General features: G+C 59.9%; 1 protein-coding gene across 1 annotated transcript; it reads right to left on the reverse strand.

Annotated features, from left to right (window-relative positions):
* Window positions 1-4067: 4067 nt before the first annotated feature.
* Window positions 4068-10530, reverse strand: NSUN5 (NOP2/Sun RNA methyltransferase 5). Its single transcript, XM_030536871.1, has 10 exons — window positions 10406-10530; window positions 9386-9508; window positions 9126-9297; window positions 8584-8692; window positions 7988-8126; window positions 7113-7228; window positions 5965-6143; window positions 5525-5729; window positions 5010-5168; window positions 4068-4412 (listed from the first exon to the last, which is right to left on the reverse strand). The coding sequence occupies exons 1-10, from the start codon at window positions 10496-10498 to the stop codon at window positions 4295-4297; spliced, it is 1413 nt and encodes a 470-aa protein (XP_030392731.1). The 5' UTR covers window positions 10499-10530; the 3' UTR covers window positions 4068-4294.
* Between the last annotated feature and the right edge of the window lie 3837 nt (window positions 10531-14367).

Here is a 14367-nt window from a genome sequence, read left to right on the forward strand (position 1 = left end):
TCCTTAACCTCCACTCCATCCTCAGTGTTTAGCGGTCTCACTTCTTCTTTCGTTTTCTTCTTATTTATATGGCCAGAGAACCTTTTGCTGTTGGTTTTAATTCCCTTTGCAAAGTCCAACTCTACATGGCTTTTAGCCTTTCTCACTTCATCCCTACATGTTCTGACCCCAATAAGGTAGCTTTCCTTGCTAATCCCACCCTTCTTCCACTCTTGTAGGCTTTCTGCTTTTTCTTAATCGGCTCTCTGAGATGCTTGCTCATCCAGCTTGGTCTACAACTCCTGCCTATGATTTTCCCCCTTTCTTGGGATGCAGCTTCTGAGAGTTTCTGCAGCTTTGCCTGGAGGAGGCAGTGAGAACACCTCGCTGAGAGCAAGTTCTATAAATAGACACAAGTACTGTGAGGGTCCAAGTTTCTGAAGCAAAACCTTTGCCACGTGCCTGCTGCCCCTAACATGCTCCTAGGGCCGTGCACGTGAATACTGGCCCTGAGCTTAGCTGCACCTGATGGAATGAGCCTATAGCAACAGGAATTCAAAATGTTCGTAGTACATCATACTAGCACTAGCCACTACCTCAGAAAGCAAGCAGAACTCCTTTGCAGAACAGTGGAAGGACCTTGCCAGCAGATCTAGACTCCAGAGCCAGCTCAGTCCTAGACTGGGGAAGAGCTTGGGAACACAGTAATTGCCAGATGTGCAGACCTCAGGATCCTCAAAGCCAGCAGCCAGTACAGTACCAGACACTTCACAGCGAAGTGCAAGAAGCTGTCCCTAAGTACAAGTAGGATAATCTGTCCTCCATAGGCGGTTCCCTCCTCATCCATCAGGCAGGTCTCTCTCTGTTAATGCATTAACTAGAATAAGAACAGCCACACTGGATCAGACCCAAGGTCCATCTAGCCCAATATCCTGTTTGCTGACAGCAGCCAGTGCCAGGTGCCCTAGGGAATGAACAGAACAGGGAACCATCAAGTGATCCATCCCCTGTAGCCCGTTCCCAGCTTCTGGCAAACAGAGGCCAAGGACACCATCCCTGCCCATCTTGGCTAGTAGCCATTGACGGACCTATCCTCCATGAACTTATCTAGTTCTTTTTTGAACCCTGTTATAGTTTTTGCCAGAGGATGTTGTGAAGGCCAAGAGTTCCACAGGTTGACTGTGCGTTGTGTGGAGAAATACTTATAGATTCATAGATTCTAGGGTCAGAAGGGACCAATGTGATCATCTAGTCCGACCCCCTGCACAAAGCAGGCCACAGAACCCTACTCATCCACTTCTATAACAAACCCCTAACCTATGCCTGAGTTATTGAAGTCTTCAAATTGTGGTTTGAAGACCTCAAGCTGCAGAGAAATACTTCCTTTTGTTTGTTTTAAACCAGCAGCCTATTCATTTCATTTGATGATTCCTTGCCCTTGGTATGAAAAGGGGTAAACGCTTCCTTAATTACTTTTTCCACACTGTCATGATTTTATAGACCTCTATCCTATCCCCCTTAGCCATCTCTTTTCCAAGCTGAAAACTCCCAGGCTTATTAATCTCTCCTCAGAAAGAAGCCAGCCCCTAACCCTAATAATTGTTGTTGCCTTTTCCAATTCCAGTATATCTTTTTTGAGATCAGGCAACCACATCTGCACGCAGTATTCAAGATGTGGGCGTCCCACTGATTTATATAGAGGAAATAAGAGATTTTCTGTCTCATCATCTATCCCTTTGCTAATGATTTTCTACACTGTTTGCGTTTTTGACTGCTGCTGCACCTTGTGCAGATGTTCCCAGAGAACTAGCCACGACTCCCAGATCTCTTTCTTGAAGGTTAGGATAATTTAGACGCTGTCATTTTATATGTATAGTTGGGATTGTTTTCCAAGGTGCATTACTTTCATTTAGCAACACTGAATTTCATCTGCCATTTTGTTGCCCAGTTTTGAGAGATCCCTTTGTAGCTCTTCACAGGCTGCCTGGGACTTAACTGTCTTGAGTAGTTTTGTATCAGCTGCAAATTTTGCCACCTCACTTTTTACCCTTTTCCAGATCATTTATGAAATGTTGAATAGGACTGGGCTCAGTACAGACCCCTCTGGGACACCACTATTTACCTCCCTCCACTCTGAGAACTGACCATTTATTCCTACCCTTTATTTCCTCTTTTAACCAGTTACCGATCCATGAGAGACCTTCCCTCTCCTCCTGTGACAGCTCTCTGAAAATCTCAGTCACTTTATTCATGGGATCCCCTTTGGCTCCATGCTTGTTGACCCCCCTCAAAGAAGTCTAGTAGATTGGTGAGGCAGAGTTTACTAAAATCATATTGGCTCTTCCCCAACAAATTATGTTCAACTATGTGTCTGACAACTCTGTTCTTTACTATAATTTCAACCAGTTTGCCTGGTGCTGAAGTCAGGGTCACCAGGACCGCTTACTCTGGAGCCCTTTGTAAAAATTGGCATCATGTTAGCTATGCTCCAGCCCTTGGGTACAGAAGCTGATTTAAATGACAGGTTACAAACCACAGTCAGTAGGTCTGCAATTTCACATTTGAGCTCCTTCAGAACTCCTGGGTGAATCCCATCTGGTCTGGGTGACTTATGAGAAATTAAATAGTAAATTTATTCCAAAACCTCTTCTAATGACACCTCAAGCTGGGACAGTTCCTCAGACTTGTCACCTAAAAAGAACAGCTCAGGTGTGGGAATTTCTCTCACATCCTCAGCCATGAAGACTGATGCAAAAAATTCATGTAGCTTCTCTGCTGTGGCCTTATCAACCTTGAGTGCTCCTTTAGCAGCTCAACTGTCGAGTAGCCACGGTGGTTGATTAGCAGGCTTCCCTACTTCTGCTTCGGTAACCACAGCCTGTAGTTATTACGTGAGGCAGCATTTCAAGTATAACTTGAGACATGTTGAAAATCAGGCTCCTCTAAGGCATCAAGTGAAAAACCAGGGCTTGAAGTTTTGTCCTTCTGGGTGGTACCCTGGTTTCCAGAGTTCTGCACAGTCCTTTAACTTGACTGGCCAGATGGCTACAGGCAAAGAATGCAAACTCCTCCCTGAGTTCATTTTAGCCAGGTGAGCAAGCTCTTGTCTCATGGAACAAGCACACAAATAGCTGACTGTGCGGCTCAGAGGTGGAGAGCCTAGAAACTTCTGCACTGGAGCCACGGCAGTGCTTGTGAGGGAGTGAATTTCATTGTTCAGGCTAAAACACACCCACATCCACACCACAGCAGAGTTTCTCTTACTGGGTTCCGGTGGGCCAAGGCTTAGAGGCAGTAGCCCAGGAGTCTTCTCCATTTCCATCAGTGTAACCTGCGTCTCTCTCTCTGGGCACTGCCCTGCTGTAGTGAGGGAGGGCTGCGTTGTGCCCACATGTAGTGAAGCTGTGGGTGGCTGCAGGAGGTAGCCCAGTGCACAGCACTGATAGAATTTGACACAGGCATGGGCCAGGGAAGCACTGAGGGTGGTCAGCTGGCAGTTGAAACTCTTCTTCCCAGGGCTGTCCTGGGGCTGGCTGCTAAGGACAGGCACCAGTGCTCAGGGCTTGCAGAGAAAGGGGTGGTGCTTCTTATAAGTCTTTCACAGCAACTACAGAGCTGCCCCCTGTGAGTTCAGCTTCTCTAGACACAGCTGTAATTCCTCACCCCAACCTGCTGCAGTGCTGCTTCCCAGGCACTGGCACTGTCTCTTTTCTCCCCCTCCAATGCTGCCAAGCTCTCACCTACAGGCTTTGCTGGCCTCCAGCCACAAAAAAGTCCAGTAAGAGTCAGGCAAAGCTGATGCTCAACCCCTCACAGGAACGGATGTCAGGGTGGCCAGAAAGCAGTTCCTGACAGAGAAAGGAAGGCCCAAACGACGTGGCCTAACCCAGGCCTGTCTACTGGCCCAGACACCTGCTTGCCCAGGGCAGCAGATGGATTGCTCTGGGAGTCCCCGGTTTGTATGCTACGCTCATGAACGAGCCAATTAGAGAGCAGGTAGGAGTCTGAGGCCATGCTCAGGTGGTGTCCCCAGGGCCCGCACGACAGCACAGGCTGGGGCTCTGAGAAACTCACTCAAGACAAAACCTAGAAGAGGTTGGAAAGCTTTACTTCCACACTGACCCAGGCTGGGTGCACTGCCGGACCAGAGCCCGCCCAGCAGCTGGGCTGGCAGCGGGTTAGATGTCTCCCTTCTACAGCACCATCTGGAAGGAAAGCTTGCCAGCAGCACAGGCCCAATGCACCAAGGGCCTCCAGCCTCAGGGCTCCGAGCTCTGGCAATAGGATAGGCCACCACAGCTCCTGTCAAGAGTCCTTATTTCACACACTGGCTCTTCTTCCGCCTCTTCTTGCGAGCAGCGTGAGGGCCCCTTCCCTCTCCATTCTGGGATCTCTCTGCTCCACTGTCCACGTCAGCCTCAGCTGGAAGGGAGCTGGAAGCAACAGCCAGAGGAGAGCCCAAAGCAGCATGAGTTACTGGCAGGACAAAGTCACCTTCCCAACCCAGCAGTGCCCCAGCTGCTCCTCCAGCAGACTGGCCAACCCGCCACTAGACTTCATTCCCCAGCCTCGCTTCTGTCGACACCGACAACGCCACTCGTCTAGCACCCGACTCCTCCTGCCTGGCCCTGCTCTTGGAGTCAGCACAATCTGAGCCAGGCTCTTGCTGCTGTGCCCATCTCCCCCCAACCCCACCCCAAGCTACTTTCTCTCCATCATCTCCAATCTATGTCCTTCCCTAAGGCACTACAGCTCATGCCTCCTGCTGCCCCTCCCCACAGCTAGGAGGTAACCTTGCCTCAGGGTCAACGAGCTCCTTCAAACCCACTTCTTCCGGAATCCTGCTCCCTGTGATTCCCCCCAGCCCAGGCACTGCAGGACAGGGGCCTTGTCTGATAGCTTGCACAACGGAAATGACTCGGCGAGATGCAGCATGCCCAGGGCATGGTGCTGCCAGCCCCCCCGCCCCTATATCAAATGGAGGATTTCTAACCAGGGCAAGCCCCAGCCCCTTGCTGCAGAACTCTCACCTGGAGGAGTCCTGGCTGTTGCATTCCTGCTGTCTCTCCAGCACAGCAACGAAGAAGCCATTTGTCAGCGTTGTTGCGGGGCAGGCTCGGAGGCAGCACTCTGCACCTGGGAAGGTGGCGAGGCCTCGCTGGGGCCAGGAAGGCAGTAGGTTTACCAACCTGTGAACAGGGGCAAGATCACAACAAAGCTCAGTGACCCAGCCAGCCATGGCCCGCTCCGCTGCAGGGCACCAACCCAGAGGCCTAAGCACCCAGCTGGCCAGCTGCCTGTGACGGGGGGGGGAAACCTGCCTCTTCTCACTGTGCTCCGCCACAGGAACCACTGGCCAGAGTCCCTGGGCCTCAGAGCTGCCCCAAACGATGCCTTCAATCCCCATGCCCCCAGCAAACAGGAAACGCAGTGAGCAGATACTAACAGTGCTGCCTGGCTCATCCCACACCCAGTGGACAGTTCCACTTCCATCTCGCCCCCTGACTGGTTATTACAGACCCAGCTTCAGCCCAAGTGTCCATACCTGAACGCTGTGCCGTGCTCCTGGAGCACATCCCACACCACGTCCTCATTCTCCTCCTGCTGTACCGAGCATGTGGAGTAAGCCAGGCGCTGGAGGGCAGGGAAGCGCAGAGCATGGGTCAGGGCCTTGCGCTGGAACCTAGCCAGCGCCCGCAGCCGCTCCGAGCTGGGGGCATCCTCCTCAGCTGGCAGCCGCTTCACCATTCCTGGAGGGAAGAAACCATCAGAGAGGCATGGACAAGCTGGGCTCCAATTCAGGCACCTGTATCACCCAGCTGCTGGGCTCCCCCCTGCTCCAGGTTCTGCATCCGAAGGCCTATTCTCCACCAACCCCACTAACTTCAGTGTAGCCTTTAGAAAGACTCACAGACAGGTAAGCCCAGGTGTGTATAATCATCCCCGTTTGTACTGCACAGGCCTGGCCTGCCCCCCACCCCTCACCTGAGCCACTGCACGATGGGTCCAGGAGGATGTAGGTCACATGGCTGTACTTTGGGTCACTCGGGTCAACTGTCAGGAAGTCCTGATTGGCCAGTTCGCAGCAGCTAGCCCCAGCCCGCACCAGCATGGTGCTCATGGTGGCCAAGCGGTTGGGGTCCAGATCAAAGGCGAAGATCTGCCTGAATGTAATGTCCCAAAGAGGAATACAGAAATTGTTACCCAGCAGACCGGGCCCTGCCTTCACTGCCTGGCCCACCACCCTGACATGCAGAAAACCTCTGACAACCGAAAGCAGTTTTGGCCAAGTGCATCCCTAAGTTGGTTAACCCACTTCCACCCCCGGAGTACAGCACGTCCTTCTCACCACTGGTGGAGGAGCTGGAGCACAGCCAGCAGCATGCTGGGGAACGAGGGGGTTCATCTCTCTCGGCAGTGGGTGGGTACAGGTCACTTGCCAGGAACACCTGGGTATATCTTAATAGTTTCCCTGCCATTGCAGGGGTCTCGGGCACTGCTGCATCTCGGTCCCTCCTATCCTCTCCCCGTGACAGAACAGTCAAGTCTCATTCTGGCTGTTGCGTTGGTGTGCAGGTGCTGGTGGCCTGTGACGTACAGGAAGCCAGAACAGATGATCTGATGGTCCCTTCTGGCCTATGACTCTATATTAATGGCTGCCAATCTGAGGCTTTGGTTGCCCAAGCTCACTCGCCAGCTGGTGCTCTGCCACCAGTCCCCGCAGACGCTGCCCAGTCCTGGACGGATTTCAGACAAGGCCAGAGCTAATAGGACAAGCTGACATCAACTTCCAGTTCCCACATGCGAGAGGCAAAATGCCCGCTCCCCAAGTGGCTGCCCCTTTCCCTTGTGTAGTCCTGCTTTTAACCTCATGGTGGATGCAGTTCCTACTCGTGTTCCCTGCCTGAGAAATCAGGCTGAGCTGCAGAATCAACACTGAGGTTGTCGCAGGACCCAGAGGGCTCTGAGCAGAACTGAGGCCACAGACAGCACGTGTCCCTCCCTCCCAAGGCTCCTTTCCTCATCGGAACAGCTGCTAGGCCAGAGCTTCAGTGCCCTGCACTGGGAAAACTGCTTATCACACCAGCAGGCAGCCCTCACCCACCTAGCTCCGTCCTGCAGCTCACACTCACCCCTTGTTCTTCAGGATGGCGGCCACATGGCTGGTCTTGTTCCCGGGGGCAGCGCAGGCATCGATTACATGGGACCCTGAGGGGGGACTCAGAAGGAAGGCAGGAAGGCAGCTGGCCTGGAAGACACACCACGGGTCACAGCGCTGCACCTGCAGTACCTACCTCCCCAATTCAGACACTTACCTTCAGCTCTTCAGACCACTCCCCTAAATCACTGCACAGCCACATAATCCACCCCTGGCTGGGGAATCAAAACTTCCATAAAAATACCACTTTGTCACCCTCGTGGTTATGGAGATAACCTTCCAACCCAGAGTAACCAATGCAGTGCCAGCTGCCTCAGATTGACACAAATTGCTCCCATGTGTCTTGACAGCATGTTGACATTTAACTAGCATCATTAGGTTTCAGAGTTGATAAGCTTAACTATTTCATTGTTCTTTAGCAGAAACACCCAGCTGGAGTCCTTATCCCACAACCCCAAACTGCCTCCTGCATCTCCCAGTTTGCCCCAGGCAATTTCTACAGTGCAGTTAAGAGCCGTCAGTACAAAAATCTGCAACATGCTGAGAACTATGGGAACCGCATGATCTTTCAGGGTCGTATCTAGGCCATTCTGCCCCATTAAAGGTCACCACTTCTTAGATCTATTTTAAGTTGTTGCACCAGAAAGCCACAGAATTTAGCTCTAGTTTACTACAAAGTATGTGGGGGTTGTGGCCTAAAACCAACATTCATCTTTCCTGTATAGCCTTGTGACACCCATCCCCACACCTCACTCCATTCCACAGCAGAACCACTCCCTGGCACTTCCCCCCTGAGCCTGAGTCTTCCATCCCCACCCCAGTGCCTCCTCTCACCCCAGCGCCCCACACCTTGTCTTGCAGTATGATATGCCCTGCGACGTACAGCCGGTTCTCATGGAAGTCTGTCTGCGGCGGGAAGACAAGCAGCTCTGGCAGGTGGGGATCCAGGAGGAATTGCTTCCCCGAGAGGGAGCTCAGCTCCTCCATTCTACCCAGAGACAGCAGGGGGTGGGGAGGGAGAAGACAGGTTTAGTGGAACATACATCCTGGTTCCCCCAAGCTCAAAAGTCCTTCAGAGGCAAGCTACAGATTTCCCCCTTTCTCATGAGCCAACTAAAGCCCATACTCCAACCCTATCTCAAGGCCAGCTGAGTAGCTGAGCAGAATCCAGGGCAGAGAGCATCACTCTAGAAGCTCCAACCCATCCACTGCCAATATTGAAGATTGTGTCCCTACCCCTCTTGCTCTCTTCCACACACAAGGCTCTGCTACTCCCCTTCACAAAGAAGCTGGCTTATGGCTTCCTGCGGTGCCAACCCTCGATTGTCTGGAAGGTCACTACAGTCGGTGCAAGGCCTCCCCCATCTCCCATCTGGGGCTATCAGCTTTGCAGGTCAGTGAAGACCAGAGCGCAGGGTCTAGGGACAGGCCAGGAATGGCTTTACCTGGCTGCCCTGCCCAGGTAGGAGTAGCCCTGGCGTTTGAAGTAGTCGACCACATCATCCTTGCAAGTTTTCAGGGTATTCACTCGGACGTATCGTGGCACTTGAGGGACTGGGGAAGCAAAAACAAACAGGTAAGACACAAACAATCCCTTTTCCCAAATCACCTGAGATACAAGAATACTCCAGCTGGTTCCAAGCATCAGACAGAGATGGAAGAGAGATCAGGTCAGGCCTAGCGCACTCTGCAGGTCCATTTACTAAGTCACAGGTTAACCAGAAGCCCAGCACAAACGGACCCAATCCCCAAAGAATGAACCTGGAAATCGCTGCCCCATACGTGACCTTTATCCCTAGTGAAATGATGGCACATGTACAGAGAATAGCCTTGAAAAAGCCAAGAACTACAGCACACCCTCCCACTGCAGAAGCAGTCGCAACCCAGCATCCAGGCAGAGGTGGACATAGGAATCCTGCAGGGTCTCACCCCACAATGGGATTCCGAATCTAGAAGCCCACCTGCTGGGGAGAGCCCCCACACTCACCTTGGATCACCCCCTCTGCGGGCGCCAGCAGATCCTCATTGCAGCTCACCTTCCTGTGCACCTTGAGACGGGCCAGCTCCGCCTGCAGCCGGGCCCGGTGCTTCAGCACCAGCACCTTCCAGCGGCCCCCGCACTTCAGACCCTTGCCAAAGAGCAGGTCATACACCAGCACCTGCAGCAAGACACAGTGGGTCAGGCCCGTCCTGTGCCACTAGCCCAGAGCATCCCCCCGAGACAGCCTGGGCAGGGCCAGGCCTTACCTTGGCCAGGTATGGGGGCAGCTTCTTCTCAGCCTTCAGCAGGGCAGCCCCGTCCATGATGGAGTCCAGCACAGGTGAGTAGCGCAGGGTCTCTGACACCAGGGCATAGAGCTGCTTCACGTTCTGTGGGGGACAAGCCTGGTGAGTGTCCCTGGCTGTGCCCCCCAATATCCCCAACTTCTGCCCAGCTCAGCCCCTAGCTCTGTGAGCCTGGGGGCCAAGCCCTGCTGCCAATATCCCCAACACCTGCCCCCAGCCCTGAGAGCCGTGGGGCCAGCCCCCAAACCTGGTTCTGCCCCCAATATCCCCAACACCTGCCCCCAGCCCTGAGAGCCAGGGGCCCAGCCCCCAAACCTGGCTCTGCCCCCAATATCCCCAACACCTGCCCCCAGCCCTGTGAGCCGGGGGGCCCGGCCCCCAAACCTGGCTCTGCCCCCAATATCCCCAACACCTGCCCCCACCCCTGTGAGCCGGGGGGCCTAGCCCCCAAACCTGGCTCTGCCCCCAATATCCCCAACACCTGCTCCCAGCCCTGTGAGCTGGGGGGCCTAGCCCCCAAACCTGACTCTGCCCCCAATATCCCCAACACCTGCCCCCACCCCTGTGAGCCGGGGGGCCCAGCCACCAAACCTGGTTCTGCCCCCAATATCCCCAACACCTGCCCCCAGCCCTGTGAGCCGGGGGGCCCGGCCCCCAAACCTGGCTCTGCCCCCAATATCCCCAACACCTGCCCCCACCCCTGTGAGCCGGGGGGCCCAGCCCCCAAACCTGGTTCTGCCCCCAATACCCCCAACACCTGCCCCCAGCCCTGTGAGCCAGGGGGCCAGCCACCAAACCTGGCTCTGCCCCCTATATCCCCAACACCTGCCCCCAGCCCTGTGAGCCGGGGGGCCCAGCCCCCAAACCTGGTTCTGCCCCCAATATCCCCAACACCTGCCCCCAGCCCTGTGAGCCGGGGGCCCAGCCCCCCAGTCACCCCACACCCCGGGGCGGCGCAGGGGTTGGGCCCAGCCCCGCTACCTGGAAGCGGCTCTTGTACACCAGGGTCTTGAGGGCGCCGTCCCGGCGCTGCAGCCCGGCCAGGACAGAGGCGGCGGCGCTGTACAGGGCCATGGCCCGGCCCGGCTCCCGTACCCGGCAGCGCGGCCCACGCGCCGCAGCCAGCGGGCCCGACTTCCGGCCCGGCCCCCCCCCGCGAGGCCCCGCCCCTCTCCTGTTGCTCCGCCCCCGCGAACCGTGCGACAGGGGCGTGACGGGGGAGGACATGCGCGCGAGCCCCGTGCATTGTGGGTAACCGCGGGCACCGCGCGCCGGGCCCTGGTCCGGTGCATTGTGGGTAACAGCCGGCACCGCGCGCCGGGCCCTGGTCCGGTGCATTGTGGGTAACAGCCGGCACCGCGCGCCGGGCCCTGGTCCGGTGCATTGTGGGTAACAGCCGGCACCGCGCGCCGGGCCCTGGTCCGGTGCATTGTGGGTAACCGCCGGCACCGCGCGCCGGGCCCGGGTCCGGTGCATTGTGGGTAACCGCCGGCACCGCGCGCCGGGCCCGGGTCCGGTGCATTGTGGGTAACAGCCGGCACCGCGCGCCGGGCCCTGGTCCGGTGCATTCTGGGTAACAACCGGCACCGCGCGCCGGGCCCGGGTCCGGGGCATTGTGGGTAACCGCGGGCACCGCGCGCCGGGCCCTGGTCCGGTGCATTGTGGGTAACAGCCGGCACCGCGCGCCGGGCCCTGGTCCGGTGCATTGTGGGTAACCGCCGGCACCGCGCGCCGGGCCCGGGTCCGGTGCATTGTGGGTAACCGCCGGCACCGCGCCCCGGGCCCTGGTCCGGTGCATTGTGGGTAACAGCCGGCACCGCGCGCCGGGCCCTGGTCCGGTGCATTGTGGGTAACAGCCGGCACCGCGCGCCGGGCCCTGGTCCGGTGCATTGTGGGTAACAGCCGGCACCGCGCGCCGGGCCCTGGTCCGGTGCATTGTGGGTAACCGCCGGCACCGCGCGCCGGGCCCGGGTCCGGTGCATTGTGGGTAACCGCCGGCACCGCGCGCCGGGCCCGGGTCCGGTGCATTGTGGGTAACAGCCGGCACCGCGCGCCGGGCCCTGGTCCGGTGCATTCTGGGTAACAACCGGCACCGCGCGCCGGGCCCGGGTCCGGGGCATTGTGGGTAACCGCGGGCACCGCGCGCCGGGCCCTGGTCCGGTGCATTGTGGGTAACAGCCGGCACCGCGCGCCGGGCCCTGGTCCGGTGCATTGTGGGTAACCGCCGGCACCGCGCGCCGGGCCCGGGTCCGGTGCATTGTGGGTAACCGCCGGCACCGCGCCCCGGGCCCTGGTCCGGTGCATTGTGGGTAACAGCCGGCACCGCGCGCCGGGCCCTGGTCCGGTGCATTGTGGGTGACAGCCGGCACCACGCGCCGGGCCCGGGTCCGGTGCATTGTGGGTAACCGCCGGCACCGCGCGCCGGGCCCGGGTCCGGTGCATTGTGGGTAACCGCCGGCACCGCGCCCCGGGCCCTGGTCCGGTGCGTTGTGGGTAACAGCCGGCACCGCGCGCCGGGCCCTGGTCCGGTGCATTCTGGGTAACAACCGGCACCGCGCGCCGGGCCCGGGTCCGGGGCATTGTGGGTAACCGCGGGCACCGCGCGCCGGGCCCTGGTCCGGTGCATTCTGGGTAACCGCCGGCACCGCGCGCTGGGCCAGGGTCCGGTGCATTCTGGGTAACTGCCGGCACCGCGCACTGGGCCCGGGTCCGGTGCATTCTGGGTGACAGCCAGCACCGCGCGCCGGGCCCTGGTCCGGTGCATTGTGGGTAACCGCGGGCACCGCGCGCCGGGCCCTGGTCCGGTGCATTGTGGGTAACAGCCGGCACCGCGCGCCGGGCCCTGGTCCGGTGCATTGTGGGTAACCGCGGGCACCGCGCACCGGGCCCGGGTCCGGTGCATTGTGGGTAACCGCCGTCACCGCGCGCCGGGCCCTGGTCCGGTGCATTGTGGGTAACAGCCGTCACCGCGCGCCGGGCCCTGGTCCGGTGCATTGTGGGTAACCGTGGGCACCGCGCGCCGGGCCCGGGTCCAGTGCATTGTGGGTAACAGCCGGCACCGCGCGCCGGGCCCGGGTCCGGTGCATTGTGGGTAACCGCGGGCACCGCGCGCCGGGCCCTGGTCCGGTGCATTCTGGGTAACCGCCAGCACCTCGCGCTGGGCCAGGGTCCGGTGCATTCTGGGTAACAGCCGGCACCGCGCGCCGGGCCCGGGTCCGGTGCATTCTGGGTAACCGCCGGCACCGCGCGCTGGGCCAGGGTCCGGTGCATTCTGGGTAACTGCCGGCACCGCGCACTGGGCCCGGGTCCGGTGCATTCTGGGTAACTGCCGGCACCGCGCACTGGGCCCGGGTCCGGTGCATTCTGGGTGACAGCCAGCACCGCGCGCCGGGCCCTGGTCCGGTGCTTTGTGGGTAACCGCGGGCACCGCGCGCCGGACCCTGGTCCGGTGCATTGTGGGTAACCGCGGGCACCGCGCGCCGGGCCCGGTGCATTGTGGGTAAAAGCCGGCACCGCGTGCCGGGCCCGGGTCTGGTGCATTGTGGGTAACCGCGGGCACCGCGCGCCGGGCCCGGGTCCGGTGCATTGTGGGTAACAGCCGGCACCGCGCGCCGGGCCAGGGTCCGGTGCATTGTGGGTAACCGCGGGCACCGCGCGCCGGGCCCTGGTCCGGTGCATTCTGGGTAACCGCCAGCACCGCGCGCTGGGCCAGGGTCCGGTGCATTCTGGGTAACAGCCGGCACCGCGCGTCGGGCCCGGGTCTGGTGCATTGTGGGTAACCGCGGGCACCGCGCGCCGGGCCCTGGTCCGGTGCATTCTGGGTAACCGCCGGCACCGCGCGTTGGGCCAGGGTCCGGTGCATTCTGGGTAACTGCCGGCACCGCGCACTGGGCCCGGGTCCGGTGCATTCTGGGTGACAGCCAGCACCGCGCGCCGGGCCCTGGTCCGGTGCATTGTGGGTAACCGCGGGCACCGTGCGCCGGGCCCGGGCCCGGTGCATTGTGGGTAACCGCGGGCACCGCGCCCTGGGCCCTGGTCCGGTGCATTGTGGGTAACCGCCGGCACCGCGCGCCGGGCCCTGGTCCGGTGCATTGTGGGTAACAGCGGGCACCACGCGCCGGGCCCGGGTCCGGTGCATTGTGGGTAACCGCGGGCACCGCGTGCCGGGCCCGGGGCCGGTGCATTGTGGGTAACCGCCGGCACCACGGGCTGGGCCCTGGTCCGGTGCATTGTGGGTAACAGCCGGCACCGCGCACCGGGCCCTGGTCCGCTGCATTGTGGGTAACCGCGGGCACCGCGCGCTGGGCCCTGGTCCGTGCTTTGTGGGTGACAGCCGGCACCGCGCGCTGGGCCCTGGTCCGGTGCATTGTGGGTAACCGCGGGCACCGCTCGCCGGGCCCGGGTCCGGTGCATTGTGGGTAACAGCCGGCACCGCGCGCCGGGCCCTGCTCCAGTGCATTGTGGGTAACCGCGGGCACCGCGCGCTGGGCCCTGGTCCGGTGCATTGTGAGTAACAGCCGGCACCGCACGCCGGGCCCTGGTCCAGTGCATTGTGGGTAACAGCGGGCACCACGCACTGGGCCCGGGTCCGGTGCATTGTGGGTAACCGCGGGCACCGCGTGCTGGGCCCTGGTCCAGTGCATTGTGGGTAACCGCAGGCACCGCGCGCTGGGCCCAGGTCCGGTGCATTGTGGGTGACAGCTGGCACCACGCGCCGGGCCCGGGTCCAGTGTATAGTGGGTAACCACGGGCACCGCGCACCGGGCCCTGGTCCGGTGCATTCTGGGTAACAGCGGGCACCACGCGCCGGGCCCGGGTCTGGTGCATTGTGGGTAAGCGCGGGCACCGCGCACCGGGCCCGGGTCCGGTGCATTGTGGGTAACCGCCGGCACCGTGCGCTGGGCCCGGGTCAGGTGCATTGTGGGGAACAGCGGGCACCGCGC

The sequence above is a fragment of the Gopherus evgoodei genome, chromosome 17 (assembly GCF_007399415.2).
Source record: "Gopherus evgoodei ecotype Sinaloan lineage chromosome 17, rGopEvg1_v1.p, whole genome shotgun sequence".
Lineage (NCBI taxonomy): Eukaryota > Metazoa > Chordata > Testudines > Testudinidae > Gopherus > Gopherus evgoodei.

What these genes read in the sequence shown, in the direction of transcription:
- NSUN5 (XM_030536871.1), bottom strand. Translation starts at nt 10,498, where the DNA reads ATGGCCCTGTACAGCGCCGCCGCCTCTGTCCTGGCCGGGCTGCAGCGC. An exon ending in GCCATCCTGAAGAACAAGGG is followed by an intron (nt 6,144 to 7,112) that starts GTGAGTGTGAGC and finishes CATTACATTCAG; the next exon opens with GCAGATCTTCGCCTTTGATC. An exon ending in GAGCACGGCACAGCGTTCAG is followed by an intron (nt 5,169 to 5,524) that starts GTATGGACACTT and finishes CCCTGTTCACAG; the next exon opens with GTTGGTAAACCTACTGCCTT.